Source organism: Petaurus breviceps, unplaced genomic scaffold (genome assembly GCF_028583685.1).
Source record: "Petaurus breviceps papuanus isolate PSGF00001 unplaced genomic scaffold, PetGlider_PUasm1.0 186, whole genome shotgun sequence".
Taxonomy (NCBI): domain Eukaryota; kingdom Metazoa; phylum Chordata; class Mammalia; order Diprotodontia; family Petauridae; genus Petaurus; species Petaurus breviceps.
The window spans coordinates 33,480,343-33,495,765 of NW_027185798.1; the positions used below are offsets into that span (position 1 = coordinate 33,480,343).

Genomic DNA, 15,423 nt, shown 5'->3' on the forward strand with positions numbered 1-15,423 from the left:
TTGAAAATAACTTATTTGTGGGGTCAGAGAACAGGTCTCAGTAAGGAAAGAGCTATTGATATCTATCAGTCAAGGAAGAGTCCCCTGGGAAGGAAAAGGGGACAGGTGGGGTCCCAACTACCTAAATTTTCCCCACACTAATCAACCCCATCTTCCATGAGATAGGGGGTGTGTGCGTGGGGAGGGGCAGACAGGGTACACCTAGAATTCTAGCTTTCTGGGCCTTTTCCCAGGAAGGGGTATCCCAGCCCAGTAGGATGAGCATGCAACTTTGGTCCCATGGGGCACACGGTTGGGATACAAACTATGCCTCGGACACTTTCTACATCTGTTAGTTTGGGCAAGTCACAGCCTCTCTGGGTCTCAGTTTCCTTGACTGTAAAATGAAGCGGTAGGATTACTAAAATGTTGCTGTAGTCTCTTCTGGTTCTAGAACTAAGCTTCTATGGAGCTGATCAGTTCGCCTATTCGTTATAATTAGGGTAAGTGACCCAGTGTGTGGAAGGGGATGGGAGGTGGGGAACGGGACTTCTGGGTTTTTTTTGTGACCTGCGCTGTCCTTGATGGACACACTCTCCCCCACCCCAGTTTTCAAGTCTCCATCACTGCTCCTTCCTCGAGAAGAGGGTCAGGCACAGAGTGTGTACACTCCAGACTCCAGACTCCTAGACTTAAGTCTCAGACTGTCAATAGAAGGGGTTAAACTCCCCCCCCCCCCCCCCCCCCCCCCCGGGTCCGCCCTTAGCCCCGCCCCCTCTCCCAGCCGGGAGAGTTTGCCCCGAGGGGGGCAGCAAGGAGGCGGCCCCAGCTGGAGTACTGGACTGGACTGAGCTCCTCGGCACCGTGTCCCAAGTGCCGGACCCAATCCGAGCCGGGGAGATCGCAGGGGCGCCGCTGATTCCGCTCTCCAGCCATCCCAACTTGCTAGCCCAGCGCCTGGAGCCCCCGGGGCCCCCTCCCCCTCCCTGGAGCCGGAGCTGGTAAGTCCCGCCCCCAGCACCAAACTTTTCTGCTTCAAGGTCTCAGATCCTCCGCCCGACCCCGAACCAGAACCTGGAGGTGGGGTGCACCGGGGGCGCGGAGAAGAACTCACGGCTTGCGCGTCCACGAGTCCAGAGCCCCCCCCCAAGAGGGAGCTGGAGTCTGCAGACCCCACTCACTCCCGGGGATCTCCTGCAGTGCCGGATAGCCTTCTGCTATCCAGACTCCCGACTCCGAGAATCCGTGACTCCAGCTGCGTCCGAGCCCCCGTGCCCGGGCTCCTGGTGCCCGTGGCGCCCAACACCTCCGGACCCGGGTCTGTCCCGGGTTCGAGCGCCCGCCCCGGTCTCCCTTCACCAGCCCGCCCCCGCAGGGACGCCCGGACGCCCCGGCCCAGCCGCGCTGCCCCCGAGTCTCGCCCGACCGGGCTCCGAGACCCCCTGCGCCGTCGGCTTCCCCCATCCCCCTCCGCGCCAGATGTGCCGCCGCCGCTTCCAGCTGTGGGGGAGGGGGAGGAGGCCGAGGCCGTGGCCTGGCCGGAGCCGAACGGGCGGGGCTGGGGATGGGAGGGGGAGAGGCCGGGAGAGGAGGCCGGACGGGGCGGGGCGGGGCGGGCGATGTTTGCGGCCGGCCCCGGGGTGGGGAGTTGCGCGCCGGTCCCTGGGCCTGGGCTCCGGCGCCTGCGATGTCTCAAGATGGCGGAGCTGGGCGAGTTAAAGGTACCGGACCCCCCAGGTCCCCCGGAGCCCGCGCCCGGCCGGCCTGGGTGGCTGGGGAGGAGCGGCGGGGTGGGGGTGCGGGCGGCCCGGGGGCCGAGCCCGAGGGCAGCAGGGGAAGATGCGGGCGCCCGCACACCCGGAGAGGATGGACCCTGGGGGCAGGGACTCGGCGCACGGCGCTGGGGTCGCGGGCTCCAGGGCCGCGGCTATGGCGATGCTCAGGGAGCCGGCGCCGTGGGCTGGGCAGGGGCGGGGGCCTCCGGGGGCAGGGATGGAGGGGCCGGGCCCGCGGGGGGCAGGGCCACGGGGGCGGGGCTGGGGGGGGCGGTAGAGCTGGGGGCACCAGGGAGCCAGAGCGGTCTGGGCAGGGGGAGCGCGATCGCGGTCATTGACATCTGCGCAGCGCTCCGATGTTTGCGGAGCGCTGCCCATACGTTGTCTCGCTAGAGACTCCCCCAGCCCCGGGAGGTGGGTACCGTGCATCCCTCGGGGTAGAGAGGAATATCCCCACGGGGGAGGGGCGGGGAAGATGGAGCTGGGGGAGGGCATGGGGAGAAGATGGGGCAGTGGGAGCGGGCAGAGATGTAGGGATGGGGTTGTGGGAGAGGGCAGAGATGTAGGGATGGGGTGGTGGGAGGGGGCAGAGATGTAGAGATGGGGTGGTGGGAGAGGGTGGAGATGTAGGGATGGGGTGGCAGGAGGGGGCAGAGATGCAGGGATGGGGTGGTGGGAGGGGGCAGAGATATAGGGATGCAATTGTGCGAGGGCAAGGCACGATGTAGGGACGAGGCTGTGGAAAGGAACCGAGATGTAGAGACAGGCGGTGGGAGGGCACCAGGAGAGAATTGTGGGAGATGGAAGAGAGGTGGGGACGGGGCTCTAGGAGGGCACTGGAATATCCAGGGGAGACAGAGCTGTGGGCAAGATGCAGGGTGCACGAATGAGACTATGGAAGGGCCCAGGGAACCGAGGATGGTAGGTGGACCGATGTCAGGATGCCAGTGTGGGGCTGTGGAGGTAAGAGAATCTACAGGTGACAGAGAAAAAGGAGGTGAGGCTAGGAGTGGTAGTGACATAGGAGGGGCTGGTTTGGGGGGGGGGGGGTTGGCAGTCACGTTTCTCAAAGAGAGCACTCCAGTCATTAAGCTGGTCTTTGGTTGGTAGGGGTACCCAAAAGGTATTGAGGTTCCTTGTAAGGGATCATTCACAGCTTCCAGTCTCTCGGTGGTGATTCCCTTATGGGACCTGCAGAGAGTATCACACAGGAAAAGGAAAAGGGAACAGCACTGATCAAGAAGCACCTACTGTGTACCAGGCACTCTGCTAAATGCTTTACTAATATGCTATCATTCGATTGATAATACTGCACAGGAGCTCAGGAGGCCATGTAGTCTATCCTCTTGATTTCAGACATTCCCCTCCCTACTCCTTTTGGAAGGCAGCAATGGTTTGGTCCTGTCATCTGAGTCTTTGGTATTCCCTGTTGGACCAGTGGCCCCAGGACTGCCTGGTGGATTTGTGATTCCATCCTGCCAAGATGCTCTTCCCCTCCCTCTTCCTCCTCCATCTATAAGCCTTCTCCCTGGGGGATCAGGTCAGAGCTTTACCATCTGGATCTCAGCAGGGGAGAGGAAACACTCCTCCTTCCTTCAGGGATCAGCTCCAACCCCTCTCCCCTTCATTAAAGGAAGGTCCCAGCTGATGTCAAGTTCTATACTCTTGAGGAAGGGGGAGTTTCTGGTGGGATTCCAGTGTTCTATGGTTTTCTCTGCCCTCTGATCTGGGCCTTAGTTTCCCTTCCCCCCATGGGGAAGATCTTGAGTTAGGGTCAGGAGGCTGAAGGTGAAAAGGGATTTGAAGGGTATTGAAACCTTCCCTAGAAGCCTTGGCCCCAAGGCTTACTTACTTGAAATGAGGCACAAGTAGGGGCTGGGAATTACTTACAGATCCTCCAACCACCTGGTCCCAGTCTCCCTATTCCCCCCCATCCTTTTTCCTTTCTTTCTCTTTTTTGTCCCCCCCCCATCCTTCTTCTTTTCTTCATCTTTTTTCTGTTCCCCATCCTTCTTCCTTTCTTCCTTTTTTTCTCATCTCCCATCCTTCTTCCTTTTTTCTCACCCCTTCATCCTTCTTTTTTTCTCCTCCCCCATCCTACTTTCTTTCTTCATCTTTTTTCTGTTCCCCATCTTTCTTCCTTTCTTCCTTTTTTTCTCATCTCCCATCCTTCTTCCTTTTTTCTCACCCCTCCATCCTTCTTTTTTTCTCCTCCCCATCCTTTCTTTCTTCATCTTTTTTCTCTTCCCCATCCTTCTTCCTTTCTTCCTTTTTTTCTTCCTCTTTTTTTCTCACCCCCCCATCGTCCTTTTTTTCTCCTCCCCCATCCTTCTTTCTTTCTTCATCTTTTTTCTCATCCCTTCACCTTATCTCTCAAAAAGCTGGGGTGGGCCTGGGAATCTAAAAATAAGTCAGAAGGAACAAAAGCAACTTTCAGGGGAGGGTTAGGAGTTTTGTGGTGGTGCTGGAGTTAAGGTGGGGGAGAGGAGGGAGGTGATGGGGGGGAGGGTTCTGTTCTACTTCCTCCTCCATCTATGCTGGCTTTTCCGGGCCTATTGTTAGCTGCCAAAGGGAGAGAGGTATGTTTAGGTCCGTCTAGGTGGCAGAGGCTTGGGGAAGGGGGTGAGAGACGCTGACCTCAAACAGGAGTTGGAGGGGCACCTAAAGTGGACCCCTGTCTACTGTGAGGGTGAGGGGAGACAAGGAGGGGGATTCTCACCTCTTCCTTTAGGGTTGGGTTGTCTTTTTCTAGGCTCAAGTTGTCACATCTAGCCATGTGAAGTTCTTCCTTTGGGTCCTTCTAATTGATTCCTCAGCAGAAGGGTCTTCTCTAGGATGGGTATCTGTTTGTGTCTAGTTGTGAGGGGTCATGGTAGAATTATCCGCCCTCTCTTGAGGGAGAGAGTGGGCCGGGGGAGGGGGTAGGCTTCCCCTCAGCAGGAGGCCTGCTTGTGGTTAGTCTCTGCCTTTGGGATCCTGGCCCCGGCTCATCTATGTGGCTGTTTCTTTCTCCAGCACATGGTGATGAGTTTCCGGGTGTCTGAGCTCCAGGTACTTCTGGGCTTTGCAGGCCGCAACAAGAGTGGGAGAAAGCACGAGTTACTGACCAAGGCTCTGCAGCTTCTCAAGTCTGGCTGTGGCCCCAGCGTCCAGATGAAGATCAAAGAGCTTTACCGCCGTCGCTTCCCCCGAAAGGCCCTTGTGCCTTCCGAGCTCTCCCTGCTCTCTCTGCCCCCAGGAGCCCCATCCATTGTCCCTCCTGGCCCCTTGCCCCCAGCCCCCTCCACGCTCCTGCCTTCAGGACCTCTCTTGGGGGGGCCCAAACGTGAGGCTGACGTCCACCCGTCCCTGCCCCAGCCAGTTCACCCTGATGTCACGATGAGGCCACTACCCTTCTATGATGTGTACGGGGAGCTCATCCGGCCCACCACCCTTGGTATGGAATCACCTTTGAGTCTGACCTAGTAGAGCCCCTGACAATGCTCGAATGACACCATCCTCTTCTGAACTTCTCCATTTATATTCCTATCCTAAATAAGAAGCTAACCTAATGTTGGGGCAGCTGGAAGACAGTGGATAGAGTGCTGGTTCTGGGGTCAGGAGGACCTGGCTTCCAATCTGGCCTCTGGCACTTATTAGCTGTGTGACCCTGGGCAAGTCACTTAACTCCTGTTTGTCCTAATCCACTGGACAAGGAGATGGCAAACCACTCCAGCATTCTTGCCAAGAAAACCCCCTGGCCAATGGCATGCTATGGTCCACAGGGTCCCAAACAGTTGGATACAGCTGTTGTCCCAAAGTGCTCCTCCAGAGGCAGGGGAGGTTTGCTTACTTGGGTGGGGTACCAGTTCATGGCCGACCTTCGGCCTTCTCAGTAACCGTCCCTCCTCCTCTGTGTTCCTAGCATCCACCAACAGCCAGAGGTTTGAGGAGGCTCATTTCACCTTTGCATTGACACCACAGCAGGTGCAGCAGATTCTCGCCTCTAGGTACTGGACTCCCTCCCTTATTCCCCTTGTCCTTGATCATGTTTTTGCATCCTGGCTTTGGGTCCTCATCTCTTGCCTCCAGCTCTGATCTGCCATGTACCTTCCTCTCTAACTTGGCCTTAGCCAACCTGACTTCCCATCTGCCCCCCTCATCTGTCAATCTTTTCCCAGACTATCTTTTTCCCCTGCCCCACTCTCTGCAACCTCTCCTTCCCTCTTTGTTTTAGGGATGTCCTGCCTGGGGCCAAGTGTGACTATACAGTGCAGGTACAGCTCAGGTGAGACAACTCCCAGATGTCCTTCTTACCCCCCTCCTCCCCATCACTCTGGGAAATAGTCTGTGGCCCCTCCGGGTGGAGGTGGTGGGGGCTTCCCTTGGATAAAGGAGGCATAAAGGCAACCCTGGAGACGGCCTGAAAATTCCATCTCCTGTGATGACTGTCCCAGCTGTGAATTACATGCAGCTTGACTTAGGATACCCATGTGCTATGGAGAGTGGCATTGCTGACATTAGTAATATAGTCATTCAAAAAAGGCCCCCCATTGTATTGCCCTGTTGCCACATCTCAGATGCTTGCCCATCATCTGGGCCTTGTTTTCAGGAGACTTTCATTCCTTGTCCAGGGGTAGATAATTCTTTCCTTTGGGATAAGGGAAGGAGGGAGTTTCTCCCTTGAACTTTGTAGGGAAAAAATAATAGTCCTATCCCTGGGTTTGGCCCTTAATTTTTTCCTCTGTCTACAGACAGCCGCAGGAGCTAGACCTCTAGATGGTAACTCCCTATCCCTTTTCTACCCCGCTCCCCCCGCCCCAATCTTTCATTAGGTTCTGTCTCTGTGAGACCAGCTGTCCTCAGGAAGATTATTTTCCTCCTAACCTCTTTGTCAAGGTTAATGGGAAACTGTGTCCCCTGCCGGTAAGTGAGCCCTTCCTCACCTCGCCTCTTCCAGTCATTGGGTGGTACCATTCTTCTCACAGTCCCATCCCTACATCCTCACCCTTTATAGACCCATTTTCTCTTCTCTCAAAGGGGGAAGGTGTAGTACCAGTCTCCCTCCCAAGGTTGTTGTGAGTCTCAAGGGTGATAAGATGGGGCAAACCCCAAAGTGCTGCATAGATAGCAGGGTTACTCATGCCCTGACCCCCCACCATCCATTCTCTCTAGGGTTATCTTCCCCCAACCAAGAACGGGGCTGAACCTAAGAGACCCAGTCGACCTATCAACATCACATCTTTAGCTCGACTTTCAGCCACTGTCCCCAATACTATTGTGGTCAACTGGTCATCTGAGTTTGGACGGGTGAGCTGTGTGGCTGGGGCAGGAGGGTGGGAAAGAGGTGGGGCATGTGGTGTCTGAGGGTTACATTTTAGGGGAGGGGATATGCCTTTTTGGGGTTAGTTAGCATAACCCACTGCCACTTTGCGTTGGGAGTAAGTACCATGGTAACGGGAAACATACTGACATCTTCCCCAGAATTACTCACTGTCGGTGTACCTAGTGAGGCAGCTGACTTCTGTGACACTCCTTCAGAAACTGAGAGCAAAGGGCATCCGGAATCCAGACCACTCCCGGGCATTGAGTGAGTTATCTCAAGATAAATACCCCATCTTCCTCTCGCTGATTCTGAGGCTTGCCCTCATACTCTTCTCCAACCCAAACCTTTCTTCCTCATGTCGGACTTTTCCTGGGTGATCCCCTGTCAACCTCAGTCCTGTCTCATGATGGCCCTTGGGGTGCCTCTGGGCTGTACTGATCCCAGGTCTTGGTTTTCGTCTCGTTTTAGTCAAGGAGAAATTGACAGCTGACCCAGACAGTGAGGTGGCCACCACAAGCCTCCGGGTGTCACTCATGTGTCCGGTGGGTAATGGAAGGGGGGAGACTTTGGGGATCAGATGGGGGTAGGAAGGCTGAGCTGGGCTCCCAGGGTTTCTGTTTATCAAGATAAGGTGTCTCAGAAGGGTGAAAGCTGAATAAAGGAAATGTGATAAGAAGTCCTGCTTTTCCTCAGTTAGGGAAGATGCGTTTGGCTGTCCCATGCCGGGCCCTCACCTGTGCCCACCTACAGAGCTTCGATGCTGCCCTCTACCTGCAGATGAATGAGAAGAAGCCAACATGGACTTGCCCTGTGTGTGACAAGAAGGCTCCCTATGAATCTCTGGTCATAGATGGGTATGGTCACCTCTGTTCCCACTTGTCCAAGACACCCAGATAAACCCCCTTCTTTCCTCTTTGACATGGACAGCAAGAATACCCCCTAGGAGAGCCTGGGTACTTACGCACATGGATAGTCTCACCCTGGAGATCTCATGTTTCTGTCCCTCTCTCTAGTACCCCTCATCAGCTAGTTCACGTTACTCATAAATTCCTGCTTTTATCTTGCCCTACGCTGATGTAACCCTCTCCACAACTATATCCCCTAATCTTCTCATGATCCTCCATAACCTTCTTCCTTCTCCCAGATTATTCATGGAGATTCTGAATTCGTGCACTGACTGTGATGAGATCCAGTTCATGGAAGATGGATCCTGGTGCCCCATGAGGCCCAAGAAGGAAACCCCAGAAGTATGCCCCACACCAGGCTATGGGTTAGATGGTGAGTGATGGATGACTCCCCATTCATTCCCAGTTGGGGTTTAGGGTTAGAGGATGTTGGACCATTTTCCCCATAGGTTATAGTCTGACGCCCATCCTGAGATAGTGCCCTTCCAATATCTCTAGGTCCTCCCTTTGGTCCTGGCCCTGAAGGCAAACCTCCAGAGACCAAGAAGAAGATTGAGGTTATCGACTTGACACTGGATAGTTCTTCAGATGAGGAAGACCTGCCCCCTGCCAAGAAACACTGTCCAGTCACCTCAGCTGTCATTCCTGGCCCCAACAAAGGGTACAAAGAATGGGGTTGAGAAAGAAGTCGGGGGAGAGGACAGGGCTTAGAGCAAGATCAGGGGAACAAGGCCCCAGGCCATGACCTCCTAAAGATGTGCCTGCTTTTTTTGGGTAGTAATGAGGGGTTGGGGTTGGACTCTGGGAGACTTCCTAGGAGGTGACACTGTGGCTCGTCTTCCCAGCTTCCTCTCTCCTTACAGAGTACTGGCTACCACTCACCAGCCATCATCTGTGCTCCGCAGCCCAAGCATGAGCACTCTGAGCAGCGACTTCCTGTCCAGCCTCCCTCTTCCAGAATATCCACCAGCCTTTCCACTGGGGGCTGAAATCCAGGGTATGCCCCAGACCCAAATACGAGCCCCTCTGCCCTTTTTCTGCCTCAGGATTAGGTAACGGACCCTGTATGTACCTCCTGCTCCTCAGATAGCTCTAATTTCTCAGGGAATCCCCACATCTGGGAAATGGTGGGCAACAGATGAAGAATGACTTCGAATTTTCTTTTTCCCTGTTTCCTCCCAGGTTTGGACTTATTTACTTTCTTTCAGAATGAGAGTCAGGTAAGCACTCCTTTTCCCTTCCACCAAAGGGTCCAATCTCTGTAGCTTCTTAGAGGTTCTCTCTAATTCTTGCCAAGGGATCTGCTCTGGCTGTGAGGAGGCCACTTGCTATGTGGGATGAGAATGAGGTGACGGGCAGGCAGCTTATTCCCTCTTGGGGCCCTAAGTAACAGAATTTTAATTTTAGAGCTGGGAGAGATCTCTCAATTTACTAGGTGGTACAGTGAATAGAGCATGGGCCCTGGAGTCAGGAGGACCTGAATTCAAATCCAGCCTCAGACACTTAACACTTACTAGCTGTGTGACCTTGGGCAAGTCACTTAACCCCAATTGCCCTGCCTTCCCTCCTCCAAAAAGCGGGAAAAAAAAAGAAACGAAACTGAGGCTCAGAAGGTCTGGTAGCTAGTTGGCTTGGAACTAGAACCCAGATATACCAATCCACTGGGTCCCAGAGTTCTTTCCACCACCATCCCTCCTCCACATGTACCAGGCCACACCCTCCTCATGCTCAGACATTCCATTCCTTCTAAATGGAATGTCTGTAGCTGGGGATAAATGCTCTCACGTCCATGGCGAGCAGGTCTTTTGAGAGAACAACTCTTAAGTGGATTAGTCAGCCTTCTCTGGGATGTATAAGATGTGGACGGAGTATGTATAAAGTGTCTGAGAGGTGGGAGACAGGGGGAAGGGTTAAGTCTTAAATATTTTCTTTCCAATTCCTCCTCTTAGCACTACAGTCCCTCGGTCATCACCTCAATAGATGAGCAGGACACCGTTGGCCATTTCTTCCAGTACCGGGGCACCCCTTCCCACTTCCTAGGTCCACTGGCCCCTGTACTGGGGAGCTCTCACCGAGGTTCCCCTCCAGCACCCCCTCCTGGCCGAGTCAGCAGTATTGTGGCCCCTGGAGGGGCTCTGAGGGATGGACATGGGGGACCCCTCCCTCCAGGTTCTTCTCTGACTGGCTGTCGGCCAGACATTATCTCCCTGGACTGAAACTCTAGGATCCTGAACCTCCATATCCACCTCCAGCACTTAGTGGGGACATCAGGGGAGCCCTGTCCCTCAGCTCCATGAACTGATTCCCTCGGGCGCTCTGGCCAAAGGCTACAAGCAGAAACTCATGGACCTGTACTCCTGGCCCCCTTTTTGCCTGGTAAGGCTAGCACCCAAAGGGTTAATATTTAACCTCTATAAAAGGACATTTTGGGTTTATTTTTGGAAATGCTCTTCAGATGGAGGCATGTAAGCCAAGAAGGGCCAGGGAGATATAAGAATTGTGCCTAAGTGTTCGTCCTGGATGGTTTTCCATTCTTTTCTTCCTTTCCCCTACGCTCCATGTGTCTCAGACCTAGATCCGAGCAGCTGGAGTGGGAGGGGAGTGAGTGCCGGTGGGTGGGTGAATAGAGGGAGGGAGGGAGGGATGGATGGATGGATGGGAGATCTCCATCCAGATCCCCCTCCATACGCCCACCATTTCTTCTATGTCCATTCATTCCCCTTCTGCGTATGGGACAGACAGATGGAGAGACAAAGACTGGGCCCGAGATCTCTATTTTCACTTGCAGCTTTTTGTACATAAATGAGAAAAACCAAAAAACTCCAAAGATGACCCTTGCTCCTTTCTCAGGCTGACTGGGGATGAGATGAGGAGCTCTACTTTCTCTGCCTCTCTAAGGTTTGGGATGGGAAAGGAGATAGGGTTTTGTCCTGTTGCCTGGTTCTCTATTTATATATAGAAATAAATATATATATATATATATTTAAGTTGCTGACGATTCCCCAAGGCCTCCTATCCTGGGGTCTGAGTTTCCAGTGGGATCCATAGTCTTAGAGTTATGGTCGTGGAACTCATTCTGCACCTTTGGAGGAGGAGACATTCAGTCCCCCCTTCCCTCTTTGATGACTTCTGTTTTAATTTAATTTCATATTTCCAAAGTTGTAGCAATGTTCTCACCGACAATAAAGGTTGTGAATCCTATGTATGTCCATAGGGAAATGGAGAGTGTCGCATCTACTTGGCTTTCTTGATGGTGCTGAGGAGGGTTGGCATCTGACGTCCGGTTTTATTCTGATTCTGGCTTTGGGGAGGGGTATGTGTGAAACTTTGAGGACCTAGGGTATAACAGTATAAAAAGGACCTTATGAGATCCTATATAAAGTGTTTTCCTCACCTGTGAGGGAGGTAGTGCCAATATCTCTATTTTACAGAAGAAGAAGGTAAGACTGATCATAAGGTTAGTAGGTGTTGGAATCAAAAGTCATGGTCCTAAGTTCAGGCTCCTTCCCCTTTTTCCTACCAGTGTTCTGCCCTGCCCTCCAGTTTAACACTAAAACTGACCAGCCTGGACCTGTACACATCTCTTCCCTTACCTCTTCAGATGTTGCAGCCATAGACCAAGAGCAAACTTGGTTCCCATACTGACTCTCTCCTCATTCTTCCTCGTGTTCAGAGCCTTCCGAAGCAGAGTCGACACAGGCAGGTCCTGACTTTGGGCCACACCTCCCTGAAGCTCCACTGCCCTGGTACAGAAGGGACACAGGTCAGGGTCTGGGATTCCTGCGAGTAAGATCAGTCTTCATGGCCTTTCCCAGAAATGGCCAAGAGACTATAGTAGGGTGGGCATACATGGACCCAAGCAGGCAGAGTGATGGGAATGGTCCCTACTTACTGAACAAAGGGCAGCAGGTGTGGAGGGAGAGGTTTGGTCATCTCTGGTCCATCTTCAGAGGCTACCACTGCTGCCAATACATCTGGCTTCAGCCAGGCATAGGCACTCACCTCTTCCTGGTTGGGCTGGATTCGTTCCTGGGGGTCACACACTTACCCTCAGTGGCCCTTGATCACAGCTGACTCACCAGACATCTGTCAGAGGGTCTTTGTTGGAAGCGCACAGAGAAAGCTGCCTATGCTTTTACAGACTGGACATCTTATAGACTTTCATAGACTGACTTCCCCGATCACCCTTACCCCATTACCAACTCTACCTGTAGCTGCTGCTCTGTTTCCTGGGAAGTCACCAGTACGTAGAGAACAATGTGGTGATATCTGGGGTGGCCTTGGCTCAGCATGGGGGGATAGGCAGACTAAGAAAAGGGGAGCACAACAGGTGAAGATTTCCCGGATCCAGAGGGGATCCCTCATCCCTAAATGCTCAGCAGTCAAAACGTGAGGAGGGGGTTTGTGGAGAGAAAAGCTCATAGGCTACTAGAAGAAGAGACACCTGGGCTGAAGACTGGGGTCTGGGTCAGCAGGAAGATACTTATTTAAATAAGGTGTATTGTATGGTGCACCTAACTCTTCTCCCTTGGGCAGAGGGCTGATTCTGTGCTTGGTGGTGGTGGTGATGGGCCCTCTCTCACCTCCCATAGTCCCAGAGGGATCCAGGAGTATTGGCCTTGAGGCAGCTGCAGACCTGTCTCCTCCCACAGCTCGCGAAGCCCCCCATCCAGCAGCTGGAGATCAGAGAAAATTCAGCTGGCCAGCCGATGCTGACATCTGGAAGAGGCAGCTGTTTTCCTGTCCCCACCAAGTCCTGGGCTCCCTCCTCCCCCTCCCGTGCAGTTGTTTCTGGGCCACCGGGGGTGGTCCGGGTTAGGAGGCATTCAGTCCTCCAAATTCGGGGCTTAATGGCTGTAGTTACCTCCTCGTCCAGTTCCACGTGTCCACCTACAATAACAATGGGCTGGTGACTGTGTGCCTAGCCTGGGACCCCTTCACCCTTCTCCCCCTCTTTCCCCGATGCACTGGGAGAGCCAATCCTTTAACTCCCGGAGGAGCCTGCGGCCCACTAACACACCCGCCGTGGGCCGCCGCGGTTGGGCATCAAAGCTCCTGAATGTGTGTGCTTAAAGAGGCTGGGAAAGGACGGCACGAGGGCCGGGGGAGGTTTCCGGGCTGGCCGGCTAGCCCTTGCTGGGCCTGGGGGCAGGGTGGGGTTCACCTGGAGGGACCCAGAGGTTGGGGGCCGTGTGCATGTTCGGGGCCCTCCGGGTCAGGAGCACGGTCTGGTCACGGGACTGCAGGATGACCGCTACCGCCAAGTCCACTCCGCGGTCCGGCGGCTGCTTCGGCCCCGCAGTTCCGGGGGGCTGCTGCTCCAGGGCCGAGAAGGGGCAGAACGGGGAGCGCTGTGGGCGGGGGCAGGAAGCCGGGGTCACTGAGCCGGGTGTTCACGGGGATCGGAGCTCTCCCCAGTCCGCACCTTCTCCTTCCCCCCTACCCCCCAGCTCTTCTGCCCCGCCCCGCGCCGGAGACCGTTCCCCGCCAGACCCCTCTCCTCAGCAGCCGGGCGGCCGGACCTGCAGCGGGAGCTGCACCGTGGCGCCCGAGAAAGAGCTGACCGAGAGCAGCAGCCGCCCCCGCTCCAGACCGCAGTAGACCCGCCAGGGCCCCGGGCCGGGCCCCAGGCCCAGGAGGCCGCACACGCTCCGCGCGAAGCCCGCGGGCTCCGGACGCCCAGAGAGGAGCAGGAGCACGCGGGCCTGCGCCATGGCGGGGGCGACCGGGAAGAGGCTCACGCAGCCCCCCTGGCTGCCAGGCCGGCGAGAGGCGGGACAGACCCCGCCCCGCCCCCCGGCGTGGGCGGTGTAGGGAGCCGCGGCCTCAGGGGCCTGCCCTGCCCCGGGCTTCCCGCCACGTGAACCCCGGGGCTTGGGGCTCCCCGGCGGCCGCTCGAAGGCCTTCACGGCCTGGTCCCGCTGCACGGGATGCCACGCCAGGTCACTCCGACCTCAAGCTTTGGCGCAATTGTCTTTTCACGCGCACGGAGGAAGAGCCTACTGCGTGCTAGGAGGGCCGCCCCCCCCCGCCGTGAGTTCTCCATGAAAGCCCCCTAGTCGCGGGGGAAACCTGCATCCAGCGTGGCATGTATTCACGTGCACATGCGGGCTCCCCCAACACAATGGGATCTCCTTGAGAGCAACGAGCGGCGTTTCATTTTCATACCCCCAGCACCTAGCGTGTTGTAGGAACTTAAACATTGCATTTTGATCCATTGGTTAATAACAGCTGGCATCTATACGGCACTGTAAGGTTGGCAAAGCGCTTCCCATGTTATTCCATTTGATCCTCACATTGACCAAGGCAGGTGCTTTATTAGTCCCATTTAACAGACGAAAAACCAAGGGAGAGAGAACTTAATTCAGGTAACTGGAAAGGCCACTTGTAGGTGACTGGGGCTATATACATACTTCCTTTTCTTTTCCCTTGCGTCTTGGAGACAGGAATCTTAAGTTGTCAGGGGCAAGAACATTCTAAGGCATGGGCAGAGGCAAGAGATTGTACTCAGCACTTTTCCACTTGGACACCTAGCTGCCAAGAGGCTACTTACTCTTGTGTGGGGCCTTAAGTCAGGAAGACATCTTCTCGAGTTCAAATCCAGCCTCAGACACTTACTAGCTGTGTGACCCTGGGCAAGTCACTTAAGCCTGTTTGCCTCAATCTCTTCTATAAAATGAGCTGGAAAAAGAAACGTCAGAGCACTCCATTATCTTTGCCAAGAAAACCCCAAACAAGTTCACAAAAGGTCCGACAAGATTGAAAGTCTGACCATCAAAAAGATAGGCTCAAGGTGTGTGACTTGCCTACAACCAGAATGCTGGCCAATTGAAGAGCCAGGCCTCTGGGCTCCTGCATTTCCCATACCATGCCACTTGTGACACCTTAAAGGAGGCCAAACCGCCTGCTTTCCTGAACATCTTAACAAGAGCATATTCCATCTGTTCCTCACATATGCACTGAAGGAGGCAGAGCAGGTGACATTCTTGTTTCATCAATAAAGAAAATGAAGCCCTTAGGTTCCACTTTTGTTACTGACTGAAGGGCACACAGGCAGCAGCATGCTTTGGATTCCTAACCTAATACTATCCTTTTGATGTCTGGCTGTCTATCTTGCCGATACCTTTCTGTGCCCAACATTTATTAAGCACCTACTATGTGCCAGGCCCTGAGCTAAGTCCTGGAGATATAAAGACAGTCTCTGCTCGGGGAAAGAGATCTTGGTCTAATGGGGAGACAACATGGAAACTATTCATAAACTATGCACATGACAAATAGGAAATAATCACTAGAGGGAAGGCTCTAGGATAGAAGTGATTAGCAAAGGCTTCCTGCTGAAAGGTGGGATTTTGGCTGGTACTTGAAGGAAGCTGGGGATTATTATTTTCTCTGAAAAGACTGTCCAACCCACCTTCCCCCCCCCCCTCCAGCTGCTGTATCATTTTCACATTCACCTTTA

The 15,423-nt window shown here is 54.5% G+C and overlaps 2 protein-coding genes across 5 annotated transcripts; one reads left to right on the plus strand and one right to left on the minus strand.

The window, feature by feature from the left end:
* The first annotated feature begins 771 nt into the window (after positions 1 to 771).
* PIAS3 (protein inhibitor of activated STAT 3) lies at positions 772 to 11,187 on the plus strand. Of its 3 annotated transcripts, none has more exons than XM_069090160.1 (14): positions 772 to 980; positions 4,770 to 5,190; positions 5,659 to 5,743; positions 5,971 to 6,021; positions 6,569 to 6,659; positions 6,909 to 7,043; positions 7,218 to 7,323; positions 7,528 to 7,601; positions 7,753 to 7,913; positions 8,204 to 8,337; positions 8,463 to 8,625; positions 8,810 to 8,961; positions 9,147 to 9,184; positions 9,914 to 11,187. In XM_069090160.1, the coding sequence occupies exons 2-14, from the start codon at positions 4,773 to 4,775 to the stop codon at positions 10,178 to 10,180; spliced, it is 1,875 nt and encodes a 624-aa protein (XP_068946261.1). In that variant the 5' UTR covers positions 772 to 980; positions 4,770 to 4,772; the 3' UTR covers positions 10,181 to 11,187. The 3 variants fall into 3 exon arrangements, with proteins under 3 accessions (XP_068946261.1, XP_068946259.1, XP_068946260.1); XM_069090158.1 differs by lacking the exon at positions 772 to 980 and adding an exon at positions 1,599 to 1,700; XM_069090159.1 differs by lacking the exon at positions 772 to 980 and adding an exon at positions 1,611 to 1,700 and having other exon boundaries at positions 8,828 to 8,961.
* NUDT17 (nudix hydrolase 17) lies at positions 10,728 to 13,703 on the minus strand. Of its 2 annotated transcripts, XM_069090161.1 has the most exons (8): positions 13,487 to 13,697; positions 13,129 to 13,315; positions 12,829 to 12,854; positions 12,548 to 12,640; positions 12,173 to 12,271; positions 11,857 to 11,993; positions 11,558 to 11,707; positions 10,728 to 11,299 (listed from the first exon to the last, which is right to left on the minus strand). In XM_069090161.1, the coding sequence occupies exons 1-8, from the start codon at positions 13,676 to 13,678 to the stop codon at positions 11,251 to 11,253; spliced, it is 933 nt and encodes a 310-aa protein (XP_068946262.1). In that variant the 5' UTR covers positions 13,679 to 13,697; the 3' UTR covers positions 10,728 to 11,250. The 2 variants fall into 2 exon arrangements, with proteins under 2 accessions (XP_068946262.1, XP_068946263.1); XM_069090162.1 differs by lacking the exon at positions 12,173 to 12,271 and having other exon boundaries at positions 13,487 to 13,703.
* Positions 13,704 to 15,423: the final 1,720 nt, after the last annotated feature.

Excerpts from the sequence above, each read along its gene's own strand:
- PIAS3 (XM_069090158.1), top strand. The coding sequence starts at position 1,599 with ATGTTTGCGGCCGGCCCCGGGGTGGGGAGTTGCGCGCCGGTCCCTGGG. Across the intron at positions 5,191-5,658 it reads CATCCGGCCCACCACCCTTG|CATCCACCAACAGCCAGAGG; the intron begins GTATGGAATCAC and ends CTGTGTTCCTAG. Across the intron at positions 8,338-8,462 it reads ACCAGGCTATGGGTTAGATG|GTCCTCCCTTTGGTCCTGGC; the intron begins GTGAGTGATGGA and ends CAATATCTCTAG.
- NUDT17 (XM_069090161.1), bottom strand. The coding sequence starts at position 13,678 with ATGGCGCAGGCCCGCGTGCTCCTGCTCCTCTCTGGGCGTCCGGAGCCC. Across the intron at positions 12,272-12,547 it reads TCCCTCTGGGACTATGGGAG|TCTGCCTATCCCCCCATGCT; the intron begins GTGAGAGAGGGC and ends CCCTTTTCTTAG. Across the intron at positions 11,708-11,856 it reads CACCTGCTGCCCTTTGTTCA|GGCAGTGGAGCTTCAGGGAG; the intron begins GTAAGTAGGGAC and ends CTTCTGTACCAG.